Raw genomic sequence first — 21,352 nt, 5'->3', positions numbered from 1 at the left:
ACGTGGTGCACTACATCGGGTATGACGAGACGGGGGTAACATAGATCAAACGGACGAGATTGGTGCTTTGTGACGAGCTTCGAGAGAAGGAAGAGCGTATTACCGTAAATTACTGACTTGCAATGCGATGTTTCGAGGGGGGACTTGGACAACGTGGTATCCGGACGCCATCCAGCAGGCGACAGAGACCGCGCCACGCCGTGGTGTTCATGGGCATCGTGCGGTCCAGCAAGACTTGCATGAGGTTATCATGTTTCCGCCGCTATTTCGCGTGTTCTTTCAGCTGGTCCGTGAGATGATCCATGTCCTCCTTCAGGCTGTGAGATGGTCCGGGTATGGTAAAATAGAAAGAGACATGAGTATAAGTTAATGTCCGGGATGAATGTGTGGCAGATCAGGAATGAAAGAGCAGGGTGTAAGGAACGAATGCAGGGAAAATATGGAATGACGGGTATGTGTAGAGATATATTATGAGGATGAGATTTGGAAGGAAGTGAATGAGCGTGGGGCAAATATGCAAACGTCCATTGAACTCAGAAGAGTCCATAAATCACGGCCAGCGTGACAATCGCACCAAGAAAACTCTTTAAACCGAAGACTTTAACATACCGTGTGATCTGATCCTGGTTTTCTTCCTGGTCCTGTTCAAGATACTGAATTTCCATGGCCTTCCGTGCGACTTCCTGCTGGAGTTCGTCGGCCTTCGCTAACGCGATTTCGAGCTCTTCCCTCATCAGCCTTATCGACCTATCGTGCTCGGCCTGGAGATCGTGAAGCTTGAGGTTATGCGCTTCGTGAGCCCGCTGCAACTCCTCACGGGTGACACTCGACGCCCTAGCATGCGCAGCACCGTTGCTCCTCGGGGAAGCCAGAGGCTCTGCGGAGAGTTTGGCCTTGATGGTGGCAAGCTCACCCTGCAGATCGGATAACCTTGTGTGCAGCTCCGACTTTTCCACAACGAGGACGGCAACTTCCTCCTGGTGTGCTGCGCGGAGCTTCGTGATCTCCTCCGCCCGTCCCTTCGCTGCCTCCTCCAACTCTTTCCCGTGGTTATTTGAAATCTCTGAGAATGACTCCGTGGTGGCAACAAGCACATCATTCAGAGCGGCACGTTCTTCACGAGCATTCGCGATGTCCTTCGTGAGACGCGCAATGAGCTCGTCCTTGTCTGTCTGGTCAACTGCAGCAGCAATCTGGCGAGCAGCGTCGAGCTGCACACGAAGAGATTCCAATTCCTGCGACGCAACAGTGTAAGCCGCTTTGGCCTTCGCGAGATCATCTTGTGTAGCCTTGAGCTCGAGACCTTGATTAGACATCTTGTTCTCCAACGTCTTCACTTGCGTCTCGATGGCGGCCTCGTGGTCAGCTTCAAGCCCCTCAATGGTCGACTGGTGTGCAGCACGGAGCTGCTCAATGGTCGCCTGAGATTCAGCGCGAAGGCCTTGAAGGTCATGACTGTGCACAGAGCCGGCGTCGTTCTGGGAAAGATGAATAAGAGGGTCAGGTAGATATGCCGACAACTCACCTTAGCGCGCTCGAACGCCTCCTGCAGCAACTGATCATGCTCGGCCTTCACGGCGTCCACCCTGGCGTTGTACTTCTCCTCTTGACTCTGCAGGGTGACAGTGAGCGTGAAATTAGCTGACCGCAGCAATAGCTACAAACCTCGAGATCGGCGGTAATTCGCTTGATCTCCTCAGAAAGCTCGGCCTGCTTGTCTTGGTGCAACTTCTCGACTTCCTCCAGTTTGCGGAGATGCTCCTCGGCAGCCACCTGAGCATCAGCCTTTGCCTGGTCAATGCCAGCGACGGCTTCTGCGTGCTTATCCTCGAGCGCCTTCAACTCTTCGGACAATTTCGAGTGCTCTGCGTTCGCCTTGCTGAGCTCCTCGTCAAGGAGCTTCGCAGCGTCTTCTAGCCTCTGGCTGTATTCCTCCTCCATAGCCTTCGCACCATCGACAGCCTCCTGCATCGCCGCCGCCGCCGTAGTAAGCTCTTCCTCAAGAGTCTTCAGACGATCGAGCACCTTGTTATGCCCGTCCTCGGAGCTCTCCTGAACCTCTTTCAACTCGAGGATTTCAATCTCGAGCTCGGAGACCTTCGTGGACTTTTCCTCGTTCTCGCTCTTCAGCTCTGCAAGCTCGGCTGCCAGAGCATCTGCTCGAGAGGCCTGCTCACTCGACGCTTGAATCTTTTCCTCCGCCTCGGCGAGAGCCTGGATGTGTGCAGCCTTGAGACTTTCGGTCTCTCCCTGGACAGCCGCAAGGTCCTCATGGGCTTTCAAGAGAGCAGAATGTTCGACATCTGCAGCAGCTGCCGCGGCTACGGACGCTTCGTCAGAAGAAGCACGGAGAACATCCAAGTTCTCCTTGGCAGCGTGGATCTCAGCTTCCAAGGATTCGATCTGCGACTGAAGACTAGTCACGAGCTGTGTCTGATTTTCAGCAGTAGCCTTCGTAGCTTCGAGCTAGCGAGTTTCATGTTGTCAATAAACACACTAAAAATGGAGAGTGAAGGGTGGAGCATACCTCCAGACGGACCGCCTCCAAGGTGGCATTATCCTCGACTCGCTCAGTTTGCAGTTTACTTAAGGTCTCCTGCACATCTGCGAGCTCTTGTTCTGCACGACCCTCGGCCTCTTCTAATGACTGGACACGCGAACGCTTATCCTGGACCTCTGCAAGTGCTTCAGTCAACGAGGACTTCAAAGTCGCGACTTCGCCTTCCAACGCGGCGATGGCTTGCGTCTTGGACTCGAGTGAAGCGGTCACATTGACAAGCTACAATGGAGTGAGCAGAACGAATGGTTAAAACACAGAAATCCAATCGACCTTGTACTGCAATTCTCCAACAATACTACTGTCATCCTTGATTTCCTTGATAGATGAGACAGAGCTGGTGCCTGGTGTCCTGGTCGGTCTCGCAGAGGAAGTACTCGGAGGTCTGTTGCTGGAAGTGAGCCCTAGACTAGCGCGACTGATGGGCACACGCTTGACTCCTTCAGTGACCGAGGCCCGAGGGCGAGGACCTGCAGAAGGGTCCGGAGTAGTAGCAGAGGGCCGTGTGGCAGAGGGGGCCGCGGATGTCGGCCTTCCTGTGGTGGAAGAACTCAAAGGCGACTTTGCTGATGTTGGTGTGGGAGCCTTCGGGACGATCGACTGCCTGCGCGCAGCGGTGGAGGCGGATGACGTAGACGACTGGCGGGACGGCGGAGGGGGCATCGGGGCTTTCACGGTATGTGCAGAGCCGCTTACAGATTTCCTAAGCGTAGAGGTCGCTGTTGGCTTGTTAGAGGTAGCGGAAGAGGGGGCAGTGGCTTTCGAGGCAGCAGCAGGAGCATGCTTGACCGCACCCGAACCAAACGTGCCCGAGTTAATAATCTGCAGACACGCAAACGCACAGTCAACATGCCCCTCGAACTATCTGCTGGATACAATCAGACGTACCTTCTTGACCAACAGATTTGGCGGGCCAGCAACGTGCTTCAAGGGCTTGACGGACACAGACGATTTGACTGTAGGCTTTGCTTTCAGTGGGGAGATAGGCTCCTTCGCGTGAACCGCAGCCGCCCCCGCCTCTGTGTCTGTAACACCTGCAACGCCCTCGTGGACGGGAGCCTCTGGTTCAGGCGTCGCATTGTCTTCATGTCGCGCACCTGCAGCATCGTCCGCGACCGGGGCCGCAGGCACATGGTCCATCGCCTCCTCGACGTGTTCTTCAGTAGCAGTGTTGTTCACAGGAGTCTCTTCGGTGTGAAGCTTATCCACGTCAGTCGCCTCGTGTTCTTCATTTGCTTCCGGGAGAGACTCGAGCTCTTCGGAACTCGCCACGACATCTTCGTGAGGGTCACCGCTGTGGACCTCGACTTCCGCCATGACGCCGATGCACGAGTTGGCAACGCACCGAGGACACCAGGCAACGTCTGATCAGCGTCTGGCTACAAGGGAATTGTGAAGAAAAAAGCCGAGACAAGTTCGCAAGATCGAAGAAGTCGCAAACAACTGCCAGCGCGTCACGCGTCGACGCGTCATACTCGACTAGCTGATAATACATTTCATTCTCAAGAAATTATACTTGTACACTACATTTCATCTACCAGTTCGTCACCAGTCCTCCGAGGCATTCTCTAGACAAGCGTACTAGCATAGAGGTTCAGCGCATTGAGGGCAGGCTCAGCCAAATTGTTGTGGTTGTAACCGAGGATCGCAATCTGCAGCAAAAGTATGTCAATGGCGCACCCTTGCGATGGCAGCAAACGCTTTACCCCGGCAGGTTCCACATTGAAGTGAGTACCTGCCGGATGAGTTATCAGCCACCAGCGTAGGCAGAAACCGGACGTTCCGTACCCAAGGAGAGCGGAAATTTGATCCAACGAGAGATGAAAACACGGTTGAAGTGTCCATGCGCAATGATGACGACGTCACGACTTCCTTTGCCTTCCTCCTTCCACAATCTGTGGGTTTCACGGACCTGAAAGTACGAACATCAATCCACTACATCATACAAGTCTCATTGCGCATACAAACCTTCTGGATAACAATATCCACCCGGCAGCACATTTCTTCGGTGCTTTCACCTCCTGGGCAGCTACCGCGGAGACCTGTCTATAAAGAGCGTCCAACAACCAAAAAAATAGACACACCCATCCTTCCATATATTCCAGGCAGGGTTTTTTTCTTTTATCTCAGCGGGTTTAAGACCTTCGTAATCTCCATAATCCCATTCTCTGACCTCCTCGGTGATAAGGTGATGGGGAAAAGACTCAAGGTGTTGGAAGAGAAGGTGGAAGGTGCGGTGAGCTCGAATTCTGGGTGAGACAAAAACGGTGCAAATGTTCTTCGGGTCGAGGATCTCTAACGAGGACCAATTACACCTGCTGCTTCACTCGAGAGTGCAACGATATGACATACTTCCATCTCCTACGAGTAACTTGGCCTTCTGGAGGGTATCTTCTTCACCGCCCTTGGTGAGGGGAATATCTGAACGGCCAGTCTGGATTCCAAAGACGGTCAGATGGTCGGGCAGCATGGTGGGTGGTATACTGACGTGACGCCTGTGATCGTAGAAAGGAAAGAGCTCTGGCAGTGATATCTCAAGTGAGTGACTACCGGTATAGACTGACCCGTTTCGAGACCACTCTGTCTCCCCTGTGAATGCGGTAATGAGCATTTTCATATGAATTGCGCAGCAGAAAACGTGGTGCTCACCGTGGCGGATAAGAAAGAGGCGTGGCATAGGGCGCGACATATTAGCAGCAAGAGGTCGATGAGGGTGAGGAAAAGGAGGTCCTGTCCAGTAATCGTGACCTCATCTCGGAAGACGGCCCAATCTATCCGATTAGAGGGGGCACGATATCGCGAGGACGCAGACGACTGCTCGAGGACTGTGCCCGACTGGCATGAGCTGAGAGATGGCGGGTGTCAGCGAAGATCTGAGAGCCAGACTAGAGCGTATAACGGGCGGAGAAAACTCAGGCGGTGCGGCGGGAGGTCTGATCACGCTGCCGCTAGATAGAGCCTTATACCCGTTCGCATCAGAACACCCATCGTGAACCGCTCGCTCTTCCTCTTCCTTCCTCTTTCCGGACGCTGACCTCTTTCCAATTTATCCCCTCAATTCTCTCTGCAGCAGGTATACCTTCTCTCCACCCTCTCAGACCCAGAATCGTTGATGACTTATCGCGTCCCCGTTGTCTCAACGTTGCCCGCGATCTCGGCGTCTCTGTACAGCATACCGAGACGCAACTACTCGTCGATTTCTGCTTCCATCTCCTTCTCGTTTCATAGACCCATTGGCGAGTACACAGAATGCAGGCCATTAAGTGTCCGTGTCGTCCCCTCGTGATCACGCATTCCCCCCGGCTGAACACTCATCACAGGTGTTGTTGTCGGAGATGGTGCGGTAGGGAAGGTGAGCAGTGCACTACTGACCGCACAATATAATGCTCATTGCATACAATCAATACCCAGACATGCCTGCTGATCTCTTACACGACCAATGCTTTCCCGGTGAGCGCTGTTCCGATGCAACCACCGTGTGATTGCTAACACCATCTCGCAGGGCGAATACATTCCGACTGGTGCGCTTTCATGATCATCCAGAGCGCCACCTGTCTTAGGAACCTATCCGCTCAGTATTTGACAACTACTCCGCCAATGTCATGGTCGACGGCAAGACTATCTCGCTCGGTTTGTGGGACACTGCGGGCCAAGAGGATTACGACCGCTTGCGTCCGCTCTCATACCCCCAAACTGATGTCTTCCTCATCTGTTTCTCACTCGTGAGTCCTCCAAGCTACGAGAATGTTAGAACGAAGGTGAGTCTACCATCACCCATCACTAGTGTCACAGCATGGTGACGCGAGATTTTATTTCTACCTGGATGCAGTGGTACCCCGAAATCTCCCATCATGCTCCTTCGACTTCGATTGTTCTAGTAGGAACGAAGCTTGATCTGCGGGAAGATCCAGCTACGATTGAGAAACTGAGAGATCGGTATGACACCTTTTCCCAAAATATCTTGCGACGTCCTGACTGGCCTTGCGCCAAGTCGTATGACGCCTATTCAGTACTCACAAGGCGTCGCGATGGCAAAGGACATTAGCGCAGTGAAGTATTTGGAGTGTTCTGCACTGACGCAGAAGGGGCTGAAGACTGTTTTCGATGAAGCCATCCGAGCCGTCTGTGAGCCAAACCTTGAATCAGCCCGAGTCCGAAATGTTTGAACTCATCCTTCATGCCAGTGAACCCACCTCCGACAAACAAGAAGCCCAATAAGCCCAAGTGCATCATCGCTTGATTATGACCGACTTTTCCGTCGCGGTGGAGAGGACACTGGGACGCCGATGCAGCATGATGACCACCATACCATTTACGATTTTGCCACCATTTATGACTGTCATGTACTGTCCCAGCCCATTCCTGCCGTTCACGTTTTATCTTCCTTGTACCATGGATATGGCGGGAGTAGGGCACACCACGATGTTCCAGAATCTCATACCTTCCCCTCCCCCCAATTCGTTGTTTGTGTCTAGTGTCCTTTGGAGGTATCGTATGCATCTGTTAGTGCTAGCAGCGCACACATTTTTATGACTTGTCAGATAACTTCCAGTTTTTTCACCGCCTTTTCAACGCTCCAGACGTTCCTCTTCATGATTAGTCACGGGAATCCCGTGTTTCTGCAATTTCTCCCGCCTTTTGACTCTGTTCTGACTCTCAACTACGCATGCTTAGACTTCTACTTTATTGATCCTGGCTTTCTGCTGCACATTCCGTCGAGCTCTGCTGCATAGTCTCGTTTCACATCAGCGTGTCGCGCTTACTCAGCATCGCGTTTGGATCCATACGATGTCCCAAGGCTTTCATCCTACCCCAGAACAGCTCGCATTAGCTGAGCGACGTAGGCTGAAGAGAGAACAACGGAAGGCTACTGAAGCAAAAGAGAAAGAGGAACAGAGCCGCATATTGTCTAGGGAATGGGTTACTCTGCAGGATTCTACCAGATGTCAACATACCGTCCGAGTCATGAGCTGGAATGTCGGTGCTATTCTTGCTGCGACGCGTTTTCTTTCTATGTGACGTGTATATCTGACAGCTCCTTGCTCAATGCCTTGTCCGTCAGTTACGACATTATTGTTGCCGCGTGCTTTGATTGTGACTGCTGCGCAGGTCGAGAACTGTTCCCAACGAGTGACTGTTTGAAAGCGAATCAGCGAGAAAACATGTTATATCGGGAAATCTTGTCCCATAACGCGCATATATGCTGCCTTCAGGTAAGAGCATTTACCTTGTTGTATGCATACCGTGGTAACTGCCTGCGCACAGGAAGTAGACAGGACGGAGAAGTTGTTGCCCATCCTCGAAAACGCTGGCTACGCATCCGTTTACGCGTCGGGACCCCGTAAAAGGCACGGATGCCTCATTGCCTATCGTAAAGACATGTACATCCATGCCGGAGAGCACATCGTACACTACGACGAGCAGGACGTGCGCGACGAAGGCTCCGAGAAGGCTCACATTGGCAGTAGCTTTCGCACCAGGAATATTGCCTCTCTGGTCGCACTAAAACAGCGGGAAACGCAAAATGAAGGTGTCATCGTTGCAACTTCGCATCTCTTCTGGCACCCATCGTGAGATTCCTGGTCGTGCCGTTGACTTGTCTATTCATAGGACTTCCATCCCAGATATGCTTACGAGCGCGCAAGGTCTTTGGAACGGTCATGACTGTACTGCAGTGGGCTGACCACTATACTAATCAGACAGGCAGCAGTTCTCCTTCGTGAAGTCGTCAGATTTCGTGACGAGGGCGTCGGCAATCCTCAATGGCCTTGCATAATTGCTGGTGGTAAGCACAACTATGAACTGGATGCCATATATACACTCTGACCGGTGCTCAGATTTCAATTTTCAGCCCGACGATCCCGTGTATTCGTTATTAGTAGGCGATCCCTTACTTCCAAATCAAGCGGCACGATTGGATACGTCGCGTGTCGTACATGCTTCGATAGACCCCGACGTCGCCATCACCTCTCCGTCACCCGCTGCTGAAGATGAGGAGGGCGAGGAAGCAGGCGGCGGTGACCCAGACCGAGTCATCGTCAACGCACGACTGGCCACCCCCGAGGATGGACTGTTAACAAATGCTGAGCTGGTCCATTTCTTCGAGCGACTAAGGAGCCTGAGAAGCGTCTACGACGAAGGCCAACGGTTACAGCCGCAGTTGTCACAAATGGGCCTGACTTTCGGGAGTAGAGTGTCCATCCCTGATGCGAGGCATGGTGCCTTCGAACCTGTCTGGACAAGTTACACTCACGTAAGTCTCTAAGGCCTCGTCAGTTAGTACACTTTGACTTGACAGATATAATTTCCAAGTACTGGAAGGCGGTACTAGGTGGGTATCAAATATCAATTGAGCTCTCCACGTCAACTGATTTGGTATGGACGCTACAAGATTATATATTCGTTCTAGATCCTCCATCCCACAAGCTTTTAATCTGTAGTCTTGCAAAACCACACTCTGCCAATGACCTTGGCCTTGGCCTCCCTCGTCGCGGCATTGGTGGCAGCGATCACATCTCCCTCGGTGCCGAGCTGGGTTGGATAGTGGAACAGTAATACATATTCCTTGTAGTCTCCGTAGTCAATGTACGATGCCATTGATCGAAGTTCAGACGGAGCGTCAGAGATACGTCCATATTAAAAAGACTGCAGTGGAGCTGCAACGGTTCAAATAGAAGTGAGAAGTAATCGATCGATACGCTATTAGTCTCTACCATCAGCCCAGTAAAAAAGTCCTTCTCTATGTACGACGGCCCGAAGCTGCCTATGGGCGATCCGGCAGGAACCTATCCGACCCAGCCAACAAGCTATCGAACAGCCCTTGCGCGGATGTCTCGTTGCGCAGTTGGATCATGTAGATGATGCCCGTCCGCTGGCCCTTGTCGCTCAGCTCGACCGCCACACCGGTCTTGCCAACACGCTCCACGCCGTCGGACAACACGATCGTGGAAATCAGTACTGACTTGCTTCTGTTGTCTGCCTCCACGACAAGCTGCTTGATGTTCGTCGGAGACTCCCGGTACAGCTTGAGCTTCGCAGTGCCCAAGGACTTCCACTGCGAATGATATTGCTGCAAGAACACCTTGCACTTCATTTGTGCAGAGATGGTCGACGTGGTGGGGCCGAGCTGCGGAGGGGTCTCTTCCACAGGCGAGCTTGGCGGGCTCGGGTCCACGAAAGAGGGAGCAATGGACATCGAACGCACGCTCATTTGGGCAGATTGAAGTGTCTGGTGAGGTTGCGCATACAGCGAACTCGGCAATGAGTACAGCGAACTCGACGAGCTAGTGCGAGGTAGGAAGCCAGGTCTCGGCGGAGGGAGGTCCGTAAGATCCAAAGGATAATCTGGCACAGGAGGCGCTGAAGCGGGTGTACGATCGGGCTGCGATCTAAGAGAACGTGAAGAGGGAGACTTGCGCAACCCACCTTGGGACGAGGAATCGGAAGATGGGCGTGACTGCGGTTGGCCGTAAGGTGACGGATGTCCTGGGAGACCAGAGAGAGGAGGTCCACCGGGGGGTCCGCCCGGTGCACCCTGCCCGGGTCCCTGAGGTAGTCCCATACCTGGGCGGAATCCTGAGTCGGGAGGTGGTGGTCGAAAGTTCGGATTTCTGGGAGGTGGCATTTGACCAGGACCAGGACCGTACGACTGTGAAGACATGAGTTGTCCAGGGTGTTGTCCAGGGTGTTGTCCAGGGTTGAAACTTCCAGAAGGCATCAGCTGCCCGGGCTCAAACGACGGCTGAGGGGGACCTCCCCTTCCCGATCCGACAGTTGGACCACGCGCAAGTGGGCCGGGCGGTGGGGGCCCACGACCATCCATGACAGGTTGAGGAACTGTTACTTGTCCGGAACCAAATGACGGACCGCGGACAAGTTGACCAGGAGTAAAGGACTGAGGACCTTGGCCTCCCAGAGCACCGTAGTGTGGCTGAGGTGGCGTCATCTGGCCCGGTCCAAATGACGAACCATGCGCAAGCTGTCCTGGAGGTTCATCAACGGCAGATGAACTCCGCGGTGGATACATTGGGCTCGACTGATTAGTGGAGACGGTCTGAACATGCCCGGTATGGAGAGCAAGTCCTGAAACACCGTTCACAATGGCTGGGTCAAAGTCAGGGTTATTGTACGGTGGTTGAGGTGCATAGCGATTACCAGGACCACGAGGAGGTGAGAGGGCACGGGCAGGAGGACTCGTGCTGCGTTGGCGTAGATCCTTTGACAATAGAGGACGAGGATGTTGTGGCAAGCCATTCATCGAAGGAAGAGCAGGTACCGGGGGAGGCGGAGCAGCATTCTTAGACGAAGGTAGCACTGAGACAGAATAAGCGGCAGACTCCGCAAGGAAGGCCGGCATCACTCACGAATGGTAGCCGCATCGATACATTCACGGAACTCAGTAACCATCTGATCTCGCAATGCAGGGGTCGTCGTGTGGAATATCACGGTCTCCTTTCGCATGATGACAACCGATAGTGAAGTATCTGTGTCAGGATGTCTGAGCTTCTTGTCCAGTACAGGGTAAATGAACAGCGCTGACCTGAGCTACTGATCGGAACTACGCGTAGATGTTTCCCAGCTAACGGAGGGTACAGCAGCCACATGTCTGCTCCATCGCGCCCGTTCTGCACCCTCTCTTGTGAAGTCATTCGTTCGCATACAAGTAGCAAGTCGGTCAGTATGAAGACATGCCCCCTTCGATGTACAACTTCTGCGCCTGTCGCACGAGGAGTGACGCTGACGACGACATCTGCTGAAAAGCGTACTTCACGGCTGTAGTGCAGAGTAGGCGGGGCCATTTGAAGGCGCACTTGCTATGGGGTGTCAGTTTGTAACGTGCGCGTAGATTAAACAATTGAAGATGACCTTAGGTTGCATCGTAAAAATATCGAGAGTACGCTCGGTCCTCAACCGTCTTTCCAAATCAGTGACAGGCATGGACAGAGTTGATACAGAAGTGCGATCCTCAGACGTAGGGGCGGTATCATTCGATCGTCGTTCCCTTTTCTACGGTATCAGCACCGCGATCTACGTTTTTACAAAACGTGGACTTACCCACTCGAGGTGCTATTACTGCCATGAGTAGAATCACTTGCCCTTTGCTCGGGACCGTTGGTGAACGATCGGAGGGGCATTATACTGTCGTGCGACCGCATATCAATGACGACCTCGTCTTCAGTCTCCCGGGGCAACTGTGTTACCGGCACACCCCCTACTTTTACCTCCGTTCGCTCATCGACAGTAGCAATGAGCCTTTCCAGTTTCTCTAGTGCACCAGACAGAAGTCGATGATCACTCCTTCCAGGTGTAGTACTCTTCAATAGCCGCGTATACAGTTTCCTATAATACTTCAGGCGGCCCTTTGGGAGTAAGAATAGCTCGTCCAGCGTCCAGATGGGGGGCTCTGCAGGATGAAGCGGTGCTGACGCGGGAAGCGGGGGGGGATGTGTTGACGAGAACATGGCGAGTACAGTGCGCAGTCGCTCATTGGACTGAATAGGTTCCCAGGCATCGAACCCACAGCAGTACTTGCTACTGTATGTTGTATACGGAGTTTCCAAGTCGTCAATCTAGATCGTTATGAGTGATTGACGCGCATCTCCCGGCGATATGACTGACCCATCGCATGAGTAGATCTCCAAGCGCCTTCGGAGAGGATGGGTCGGTTCCTATCTGTTTCAATTTCTGGCATATCACGTAAGTGAGCGACTAAAGGACATTCAGCGGGCAGCGTACGGCGAGCAATGAACGGTTAGCTTTGTGGATGGTTTCCACACTTCGAAACATGGTATCCAATTCAGGTGGAGGAAGATTGGACCGAGACCAAGCCGACGCAACTTTCTGCAGTGAGGTTAGATGGATACGCACGTTCGTTGAGAAGGGGCATGCATACGCGGATTATACCAGTGAGCAGGTCAACGTACACCTTCTCAGAGTCGATGAGATCATTAAGTGGATTTGACTTCTTTGGTTTTCGGTCCAAAGAAGTCTGTGGTGCAGATGCTGTTGCAGATGGAAACCCAGATGAACATCAGCGGGACATAGAGGATGATGAGTGCGAACACGTTAAGTTGAGATAACAACTAGAGATCACGCACGAGATGGAATCCCCAATTCTTCCGGATCTGGATTTTGAATAACCTTTGGAGGGGCTGGAGGGTTCCAAGCATTGTTCGCTTCTGGGGGAGGAGGGGGCAATTTCTCGTCCCTGCCAGGACTGGGGAGAGGTTTGGGGATGCCAGCAGCGACACGGTCATTCATGAGGGAAAAGAAAGGCCAGGAATGTCGTGAAGATGGAGAGCAAAAGAGCGTGGTGGACGAACGGAACGAACGTGGAGGGGAAGAGGTAGACAAAACAAAGTGATCTGCACGCTCTTGCACTGCAGTTACCGCCAGTTCCTGGCGTCTATATTGCCTGTTCACACGTGATCCGACGCGTCTGCTGTTCCCCGAAGTTTGCCGAGGCAACCGCCGGCCACACCCTCGTTGTTGACCATGGCTTATCCCATTCAGTGGCTCGACGCCACCTTCAGATCTCGCGCAAAGACAGAACAGCTCCTCAGACCTGACTTAGAGTCTGGCCTTATCACGGAGCATGATTACCATCTCGCCTCTGCTTTCCTCCCAGCTTCGCATCGTTACTGGCCTGTCCGTATCGTGTTCCCAACTTTCTTCTCAAATGGGATGTCTCATTCTCGTTATTCGCGCTTTTCAGTACTATTACTCCATCCTTACCGGTGGCACAGCTGCTGGCTACACCAGATTCTACAGAAAGCCCCCCATGTCGATAAATCGCAGCGTGATCATCAGCACCGTAGCTGCCTTCCTTGGCTCCGTGTACGGCCAGTTTCGACGCGCCAAGGCTCACTGGAACTTCACCAAAGCACTAGATGATCCTGCCGCCTTCAGTCAAGCCTTGCAGAACGTGAACCAGAGGACGGGAGGAACCACTCCCCTTACATGGACGCTTCAGCGAGCAAAGGAAGTTCCCCAGAGGGAGGACGTCCATGGCAATAATACATCGCAGAACCCTGATGCTTGGGCTCCTGATGCGGACCAGGGTGCTTCTGCCGTCACAGTTGCGTCAGGGAGCATCCTCAAACCAACGCGTTCGTGATCAGCATGAACTGTATTGCTCTTCCTAACTGTGTGATGACTTTTCAGAGCAACCAGCATCGGAAAGCACGTCAAAATCTCACAGTCGATGGGAGGACATACGCACCGCCAATGCTCGCAACGCCGCGCAATCATCCTCCTGGGACGTTCTGCGACAAAGCCATGAGCGCGAACAGATCCCAAGCGACAACCAGCCGGAAACTCCATATGCCGATAGCAGTCGGGCGCAGGAGCAGGCGCGGTTTGACGCAATGTTAGAAGCGGAAAGGAAATTGTCCGGCCAGTAATTCATGATCGCAGGACACCTTTCCCGGGCCCGCGTGTCGCATTTGCTATCGGGAAATAACAGTAATTCGTGTCCTTGCTCGTGATGAGAAGGGACTCATGGTACCGGTGTTGCCAAGCGACGTATGTCAATCAGCTCCCAACCCAAAGACCGGTAAATAATTATTCAAGAGCCAGTGGATCTTCTCGCTGCAAACATCGTGTTAGTACTTAGTCGCTGCATACGGAGTAAGTACATCAACGACCAAACGATAGCTGATAACTATTTGGGCATTGTATATTTGAGACGGGCAAGTTGAACCTACCTGCTCCCTGGCGCACAGGCGACATGTGTAGTGTACCGGGACATAACTTGCTCAAACGATGGAAGGCGTGACGTCATACCGTGTATCAATAAAATGATCGACCTGCAAGTACACTTGGCGATCTACAACCTTCTACAACTTGCTCACTACTACAACGTTCACGTGTATTTCCCACAGTTCAAGATATGGGCTGGCAGAAGACATTCACTCTGCAGAACCGGAGCAAAGGCTGCCATCTTATAACGCGCGAAGTGCTCGCTCAGATAGAGCCTGGTCTGAGTGGTGTTCAGGTCAACATCTTTTCCATCGATCGCGCTCTAAACAATTTCTCACACATACTTACATGATGCGGATGGTCGTACGCTGACGGAATCTTCTAGGTTGGCATGTTGTATCTCTTCATGTGGGTACCCCAGTACAGTGGCAATGATACTAGTGCTGAGATGATACAGTCAACACACCTCCGCAGCGTTGACGATAAATGAGAACTTCGACAGTGGTAAGCCAACTGTGATGAGAGTAGCAACTCTTTCAATTGATTCAGCTGCACAGACGTCCGCCGAGGTTGATTTTGTGCAATTGGGCAGTCTATATGTGCTGAGCTGTAAGGTCAGATATGGACATGGCACTGGACAACATCGTCCCGGAAAATCTCAACTGGCTTCACACAGACGAAGGGCCTGAGTGAGATTCCTTCCTGCATGCTTGTCAACGTTGTTCTCACATTCCCGCGACTGCAGTGATTCGTGAGTATGCGGAAGACACGTAGGCGGACGGGCTATTCACGTTGACAATCCATCAGTGTCTCGCATACCAAGACTTCACTCATTGGAACTTCTATCTGTATCCCAATCACGGACGGCAGGCTGAACCTCGGTACCTGGCAAGGTGAGCTGCGCATCCGCGATCTCGCATCGAAGGGCTTATCCCTTGTGCGTACTAGGTATCTATCTCACGGAATTTCGCCATATGCCTCATTCAAGGCGGTTAGTAGCGACTATTTTGTGAGTCTTGCATGGAACACTTACGCCTGAAGTCTCAATGCTGACGAAATCATCGGTGAAGGTCGTAACTCGCCAACGTTGAGGTCATCTCTACATATGTATTGATTGTTCTGAACGTCGCCGTCTAGCTATAGAACGATCAGCGAAGCTCATATGTCTGTTGTAGAAGCCATGAATGAACGACGTCAATTCTCTCCGGACCACTGCCCTTTGTTGAAGGTGGGCAAGCTGGCGCCCATCTCGGAGGTTGCCGGCGGAGTTTTCCGTAGTAGATTTTGTACGCTCGCGCTGGTCGTCGTACGTTGGGAGAGAATTTCATCGTCGCCGCTGCGCCGTCTGTTGCTGCTTGTGCAATACCCTTGTCATCGACGACCGAGCATATTGCGTCCTCTAGTTCTACAGAAGACCACGTAGCCAAGGAAGGCCTAAATGAAATAATGCGCAAAAAATCCTGAATGTATCAATTGCATTCATGACTGACGAAGCAAGAGTAACGCCGAGCCTCTCTGTGTGAAGTATGATACACCAGCTAGTAGGGAGCGTACCGACATACAATTTCGATCTTTCTAAGAAAAACAGACTGCCCAAACTGCTTCTACAAAACTACCAGTTTGCCACACACAGTTCCCAACGCTTGTGCGACGACAGCCCCCTCTCGAGGTCGACAATGTGCGGCACAGTAGTATTGCTCGATAAGTACAGACCCACTCAACCTTAATTAGTAGGAAATAGGCATGCTTGAAAAGATTTCAACCAGCTATCTTGAGAGTTCACGCTGCTATCATCCACCACCATCACCATGCCAGGTGGATAAGGGTCATTACGGACGCCCAACTTTATGTAGTGCAGCAGCACGGCAAGCGTTGAATTCAACATATGCTGGGAAGTGCGGATGGCGAGGTAGTCCTTCAATAGAATGGCAGGAGCGGTGAGGCCTATTTCCCCGGTAGCAGCCTTGGCGTCCACTTAGAATGGTAGAATGGTACGACATCCTCCAACGGCACGTCTCCCGGCCTAGGCTCATAGATACAGCCTCTAGTTACCTGCAGGAAGACAGTCGTTCCTTTGTAATAGACTCCCGGCCACGCGATCCAACTCTAGCGTGTGTAGACTGCCGTTTTTTGAAGGTACCCTGGCTGGTGTAACGGATTGGGTCGACGGCGACACATTATCAATTGTACACGAAGCGCTCGAGTTCTCAGAGATTGCCGCCCGATACGTAGTCATGTTCGAGCTGTTCGATTCATTCCTAGCCGTCCAATTCATTCCAAATTAGACGTTGGAGGATTCGTTCCAACTCGCTGGTCTTCGACACATTCGACCAACATAGAAGATGATCGCATCCAAAGGAAAGAATTTTGTCGTGAAGGCCCTTCGCGGTAGAATGCATCAGCTTGCTCTGCTCAATGACCATCAACCAAACCTTCGTTCGAGGCGACTCAGAGACATGGTTGAGACTCGCACTGATATCCGTCTTCTCCTCACTTGATCGACTGCTTAGATCGTCGTCCTCGGATCGTCCTCTCTTGAAGAAGTTGCTACAATAGAATTCTGTGACTGAGTTGACGGTTTGTGCAGCCCCACTGCAAGAAGATTCGTTACGAAGACTGAACTTACTGCAAATAGGTACAAACACAGCAGGCTCCTAAAACCAGCCGTCGCTATAGCGTTCTCGCTCCTTTATCATATGTTTTAAGAGATCATGTGATATATATATTTTATGAGACTTACCCAATTGAGCGAGAAAATAGCCGAACAAGAGGAGGAGAACACTATAGGACGGCGAAACCTCGGTTGACATTATAGGCCAGCCGTCCTACACAGGAAGCATTACCACTTTTATCCATTGGAAATAACCTGGCAAAAAGCATGGAAATCAATAATATATTTTCAGAGGAAAAACCTTGAGAAAAAAGTGAGAAAAGAACAAAACATTCTCACGGTTTTTCCCTTGGAAATAAGTTGCCTACCATATCAGGCAACTGGACATGCCAGGACATGCCAAAACCCGGACAAAACTACCATATTTGGCGACCAACTTATTTCCAGTGGAAAAACTGCGGAAATGCTTTGTTCTTTTACACGTTTTTTCCTCATGTTTTTCCCGCAGTATAACTTTATTGATTTCCACACATTTTTCCAAGTTATTTCCTCGGGAAAAAAGGGGTTATGTGTCCTGTGCTATAGTGTTCTCCTCCTCTTGTTCGGCTATTTTCTCGCTCAATTGGGTAAGTCTCATAAAATATATATATCACATGATCTCTTAAAACATATGATAAAGGAGCGAGAACGCTATAGCGACGGCTGGTTTTAGGAGCCTGCAAACACAGTGGACTCCAAGTATGGTCGACCGTGGATGTAGGCTCTAGGCAGCCCAGCAGCGAGACATCATCAATGTGTACTGTGTGCACTGCCATAATCAATGTCCCCATAAGTTGCATGGGATATAATCTTTGCGTTAGCATCTGATGCACTGTACTCACGTAAGTAGTTAGTGAGCTGCTACCTGGTAAAAGTAGCTGTGAGCTCGTGTGGCGCGTAATGATTCAACTTGAGTTTCACTGGCGCTTGCAAGGTTCATATACTAGTAGCCGTGAATGTGAAGGCATTGTATGTATCCGTTTCCGGATCCCGGGATTTGATTTTTTGCGAGGACCCGATGAGGCTGTGTGGTACGTATCGTACGTAGTACCGGATTGATTCCGCGACTTCCGCAACCTGCGAGCGCTGGCTTACATAAAGTCTTGTGTGCCTTACCTGGCGACTCGGAAGTTGCATAGATCTAGAGATCTCCGACGACGCACACAAGCCCACAAAGTCTTAATCCATAGCAGCAGATCGCTTTCGTGTGTTTTTTCGCTCCCTCGTCATTCTTATCCTCTCATCCACATCAACACGTCCAGTTATCAGTTTGAGTTGTACTCTCCGTGGCTATCCAACGTCCCCAGCAGAAAGGCGCGTCTGCTATACGGGGTAAATGCCGAAATCTGCTAGTACTTCCAATCGGTCTGCTTTAAGGAGAAACCAGGTACGCTATACGCTTTGCAGTGCTTACTCTCGTTTCAACAATAATGCCCTCCAGGCTTGTCTTTCATGTCGGAGAAGGAAGCTCGTGAGTGGCTGCTGTTTCCGCTAGCTGTATACTAGATGACTTACTCCCCCTTCTCAGAAATGTGACGCAGCACGCCCGCACTGCAGCACTTGCGTGAAGTCGGCCTGACCTTCCCCGACTCTAGCTGAGATACTGACTATAACTCTGCAGGCAATGGCAGGCTCTAATCAGTGTTCCACCGCCGGTTGGCTACGCGTACTTGTGTTACCCTGTATACTCCATCGCTGCTTCTCATAATTTTTGTTCAGGCATCCCACCGAGCCACAATGCTCATATGATCCTATCGATGGGTTGCCGATGACTCCCAACGTTGATCCTATGGACCGGATACGACAGCTTGAAGACCAAATATGTTGGTTTTCTCTCCGCTTCGTCCGCTTCGTCATAAAATTCACCATGTCCGCGTATCTGTGCAGCGCAGCTGAAACACCAACTGAATGAGGCGAGGGGTGTCATCTCTCGACCGCCATCTCCTCGACAGTCCTTGCAAAATAGTTGTCCGCAATCGACTGCGGTGCGGTCGCCAACCGGAAGTTCTGACGGCACTTCTAATTTAACCAATACCCCTCAGGGCAATGCAAATGGATTCACGGACAGTCCTGACTCACAACGGCGGGACTCGACAGGAAGCCCGGATACGCGGCATTCTGGCGGTAGTCGAGCAGATACTCGCACGGAGATGCTCGCTGCCGGTTGGGATCCAGACCTTCCTCATCCTGACACCTTGATACATCTGTAAGGAGGCTTCACTCACTGGCTAACTCCAGCAGCCACACTGATTATTAATCTTCTACAGCATAGATATATTCTTCAGATGTGATCCTTGCGGTTCCCGTATGTTGCATCGTCCTTCGTTACTTGCATCCATGCATTTGCATCCCAACGACCCAAATTTTCCTCATCCAGCGGTGCTGCATGCCATAGTGAGTGGCTGGCCCTTCAGATAGCACTGTGAATATATTGACCCTGTCAACCAGTGCGCATCAGCCTCACGCTGGACTTCCTACGATATCAACCCGATGCCGGATGGAACGCGCCGCGACACATTTGCGGAGCATCATGTGAGCAAGACGCGAGCGTACATTGACAGGACAATGGCGACAGGCCGGGACATTTTCCCCGTCGTGCAGGCCTGCATCTTACTCTCTTGGTATTTCTATCAAGAGGGTCGTTGGGTGGAAGTATGGATATTTGCGGGGTTTCAAGCGAGGGTCGCGGTGCCACTCCGACTCAATTATCCGGGCACTTTCTCTATGAATGGATCGAATACAGGTGCCTACCTTGATCCTCCAAAAGATTTCAAGGAATTAGAGTTGCGCCGAAGAACTTGGTGGATGACTGTAATATTCGATCGTATTGTGTCTGTTGGAGGATGGCTTCATGCTGTAGATGAGAGGGACATCGGGACAGAATTCCCATTGCGTTCTATTGACTTTGAAACAGGGGTACAGTGTTCCGTTCGTCGTATGCCATATACTCTAACCTTGTATCTAGTCAGGGATACCCGACAATCCGCAACATTTGGGTACAAAAGACGTCTTCATTCGACATATACCTGAATACACTGATTCGTGCATACTCTTCCTCAAGTCTGTCATGTTGTTTGGCCGCGTAACAGACTACAATACCAGGAGCAACCTTCGTGCATCTGCACCGCCTAGCATAAATCAAAATCCCTTCAATTTGATTGGCTTCGAGCAACTTGACAGGCTTGTCGCTCTTGAATTCCTTGAGAGTTTTCCATCAGGCTATCGGCAGTTTGACATTAGCCCGGATGGGAGTGGCCTCGACACGGACCTCTACATGGCCCATGTTGTACCTTACGCGTATGTTTTAATTCATAAGCTGAAGTTCGAGATGCGACATTAACTACTGGTTTATACAGGGCAACCATCACTCTCCACAATTCTTACATTGACTTTCACAATACCCAGAGCGTATCAGCTGCACGTTGCGTCAACGCCACACGATTCATACTGTCGGCGTACTTCAGACTTTCGGAGACCTCGCTAGATATTACGCGTTTACATCCGTTTATAACGGCGAGTCTCAGAAGACACCGCTACTCTACTGTTCTGATGTGATTCTGAATCTGTAGATCTGCTGGTATCTGGCGGCTGTCGTTCAGATCCAGCTGTGCAAGTACTTCATCGAAATCGGGGACACTGCGGGAGAAACTATGGCCTGGGGGAATATCAATGCGCTCCGGTTAGTGGATATGCACTCATTCATGGCGCAAAGTTAACTTATCCTCACTATGGAAGGTTTGCCATGATAACATACGGCAGTCGCTCGCCCATCGGTAGTAGGTCAAGTTACCACGCTCTGGTTAGTGTGTTGCTGAAACATATTAGTCCGTCAGGAGAAGTTACTCCAAGGCCTGATGACCGAAATCGTTCGGATGACATCGCAGATGCATCCCTTGCAGGTGGCAGTGCCTCTATATCCGTTTTCTCATGCAGGGGTTTTCCCTAGGGATGCTCAGATAGTGGAGCTCACGGGTGCTCCTTTGCCTGGCAACCAACCGTTCGACGAAATGTCGCCTACATCGACGATGCCAGCAGGTATGATGAATTTGTCTACCTCGAATCCTATGGTATCCAGCTGGGCTCGTCACACCTCAAACTCGCCGCCGTCCATGCCTACTGCACATGTGCAGGGCCATGTTCCAGGTATTCCGCCGGCTTACGCCACGCGACATTAGTGAAACGCTCTTTGTTCTGATTCTATGCTGTTTCACTTTCGGTACTCATATTGCGTCTCTAATGTTTGATGTGTCACCACGTCAGTAAATTCTCGCTATCCGGACTGTAGAGTACCAAATAATCTAGGATGTACTACTTTAGACTTTGCACTGTTCTTCTCCGCACAGTGGAACACACGATTCGCATCAGAATGCTGTTCCATCCGATCATTTGGACTCGTGCTTTTTTGAGATGATACATGGGCGCGGTTCAAATTCGTCCGTCGGGTA

The 21,352-nt window shown here is 51.5% G+C and overlaps 8 protein-coding genes across 8 annotated transcripts; 5 read left to right on the top strand and 3 right to left on the bottom strand.

The window, feature by feature from the left end:
• Positions 1-262: 262 nt before the first annotated feature.
• On the bottom strand, positions 263-3,874 carry SCP_0111190 (predicted protein; the record flags this gene model as incomplete). The annotated part of the gene is made up of 7 exons (XM_027753348.1): positions 263-317; positions 610-1,478; positions 1,526-1,612; positions 1,666-2,466; positions 2,528-2,779; positions 2,831-3,379; positions 3,446-3,874. The coding sequence occupies 7 exons, from the start codon at positions 3,872-3,874 to the stop codon at positions 263-265; spliced, it is 3,042 nt and encodes a 1,013-aa protein (XP_027609149.1).
• Positions 3,875-4,125: 251 nt separating this feature from the next.
• SCP_0111180 (phosphoglycerate mutase-like protein) lies at positions 4,126-5,246 on the bottom strand (the record flags this gene model as incomplete). Its single annotated transcript, XM_027753347.1, has 8 exons — positions 4,126-4,209; positions 4,264-4,292; positions 4,346-4,469; positions 4,526-4,586; positions 4,642-4,852; positions 4,910-4,991; positions 5,046-5,146; positions 5,207-5,246. The coding sequence occupies 8 exons, from the start codon at positions 5,244-5,246 to the stop codon at positions 4,126-4,128; spliced, it is 732 nt and encodes a 243-aa protein (XP_027609148.1).
• A 560-nt stretch (positions 5,247-5,806) lies between these two features.
• On the top strand, positions 5,807-6,797 carry SCP_0111170 (Cell division control protein; the record flags this gene model as incomplete). The annotated part of the gene is made up of 8 exons (XM_027753346.1): positions 5,807-5,822; positions 5,878-5,909; positions 5,969-6,007; positions 6,060-6,078; positions 6,134-6,315; positions 6,387-6,493; positions 6,549-6,682; positions 6,742-6,797. 8 exons carry the CDS (start codon positions 5,807-5,809, stop codon positions 6,795-6,797), a joined length of 585 nt encoding a protein of 194 aa, XP_027609147.1.
• A 548-nt stretch (positions 6,798-7,345) lies between these two features.
• On the top strand, positions 7,346-9,112 carry SCP_0111160 (hypothetical protein; the record flags this gene model as incomplete). The annotated part of the gene is made up of 9 exons (XM_027753345.1): positions 7,346-7,534; positions 7,593-7,614; positions 7,667-7,770; positions 7,823-8,127; positions 8,182-8,202; positions 8,257-8,342; positions 8,395-8,810; positions 8,870-8,888; positions 8,949-9,112. The coding sequence occupies 9 exons, from the start codon at positions 7,346-7,348 to the stop codon at positions 9,110-9,112; spliced, it is 1,326 nt and encodes a 441-aa protein (XP_027609146.1).
• A 208-nt stretch (positions 9,113-9,320) lies between these two features.
• On the bottom strand, positions 9,321-12,817 carry SCP_0111150 (hypothetical protein; the record flags this gene model as incomplete). The annotated part of the gene is made up of 9 exons (XM_027753344.1): positions 9,321-10,870; positions 10,921-11,040; positions 11,097-11,370; positions 11,423-11,558; positions 11,612-12,126; positions 12,176-12,241; positions 12,293-12,397; positions 12,450-12,559; positions 12,655-12,817. 9 exons carry the CDS (start codon positions 12,815-12,817, stop codon positions 9,321-9,323), a joined length of 3,039 nt encoding a protein of 1,012 aa, XP_027609145.1.
• A 234-nt stretch (positions 12,818-13,051) lies between these two features.
• Positions 13,052-13,959, top strand: SCP_0111140 (predicted protein; the record flags this gene model as incomplete). The annotated part of the gene is made up of 3 exons (XM_027753343.1): positions 13,052-13,204; positions 13,272-13,665; positions 13,721-13,959. The coding sequence occupies 3 exons, from the start codon at positions 13,052-13,054 to the stop codon at positions 13,957-13,959; spliced, it is 786 nt and encodes a 261-aa protein (XP_027609144.1).
• Positions 13,960-14,447: 488 nt separating this feature from the next.
• On the top strand, positions 14,448-15,334 carry SCP_0111130 (UPF0047 protein; the record flags this gene model as incomplete). The annotated part of the gene is made up of 9 exons (XM_027753342.1): positions 14,448-14,552; positions 14,643-14,665; positions 14,715-14,761; positions 14,815-14,826; positions 14,877-14,946; positions 15,003-15,008; positions 15,065-15,150; positions 15,206-15,266; positions 15,328-15,334. The coding sequence occupies 9 exons, from the start codon at positions 14,448-14,450 to the stop codon at positions 15,332-15,334; spliced, it is 417 nt and encodes a 138-aa protein (XP_027609143.1).
• Positions 15,335-18,243: 2,909 nt separating this feature from the next.
• SCP_0111120 (hypothetical protein) lies at positions 18,244-21,082 on the top strand (the record flags this gene model as incomplete). The annotated part of the gene is made up of 13 exons (XM_027753341.1): positions 18,244-18,294; positions 18,349-18,378; positions 18,436-18,476; positions 18,529-18,573; positions 18,627-18,730; positions 18,795-19,113; positions 19,175-19,301; positions 19,356-19,823; positions 19,873-20,204; positions 20,264-20,420; positions 20,477-20,586; positions 20,643-20,683; positions 20,733-21,082. 13 exons carry the CDS (start codon positions 18,244-18,246, stop codon positions 21,080-21,082), a joined length of 2,175 nt encoding a protein of 724 aa, XP_027609142.1.
• Positions 21,083-21,352: the final 270 nt, after the last annotated feature.

Source organism: Sparassis crispa (assembly GCF_003851025.1).
Source record: "Sparassis crispa DNA, contig_000000F, whole genome shotgun sequence".
Lineage (NCBI taxonomy): Eukaryota > Fungi > Basidiomycota > Agaricomycetes > Polyporales > Sparassidaceae > Sparassis > Sparassis crispa.
Note: the sequence above shows the minus strand (reverse complement) of the source record. Positions and strands in the feature narration are given on the sequence as shown.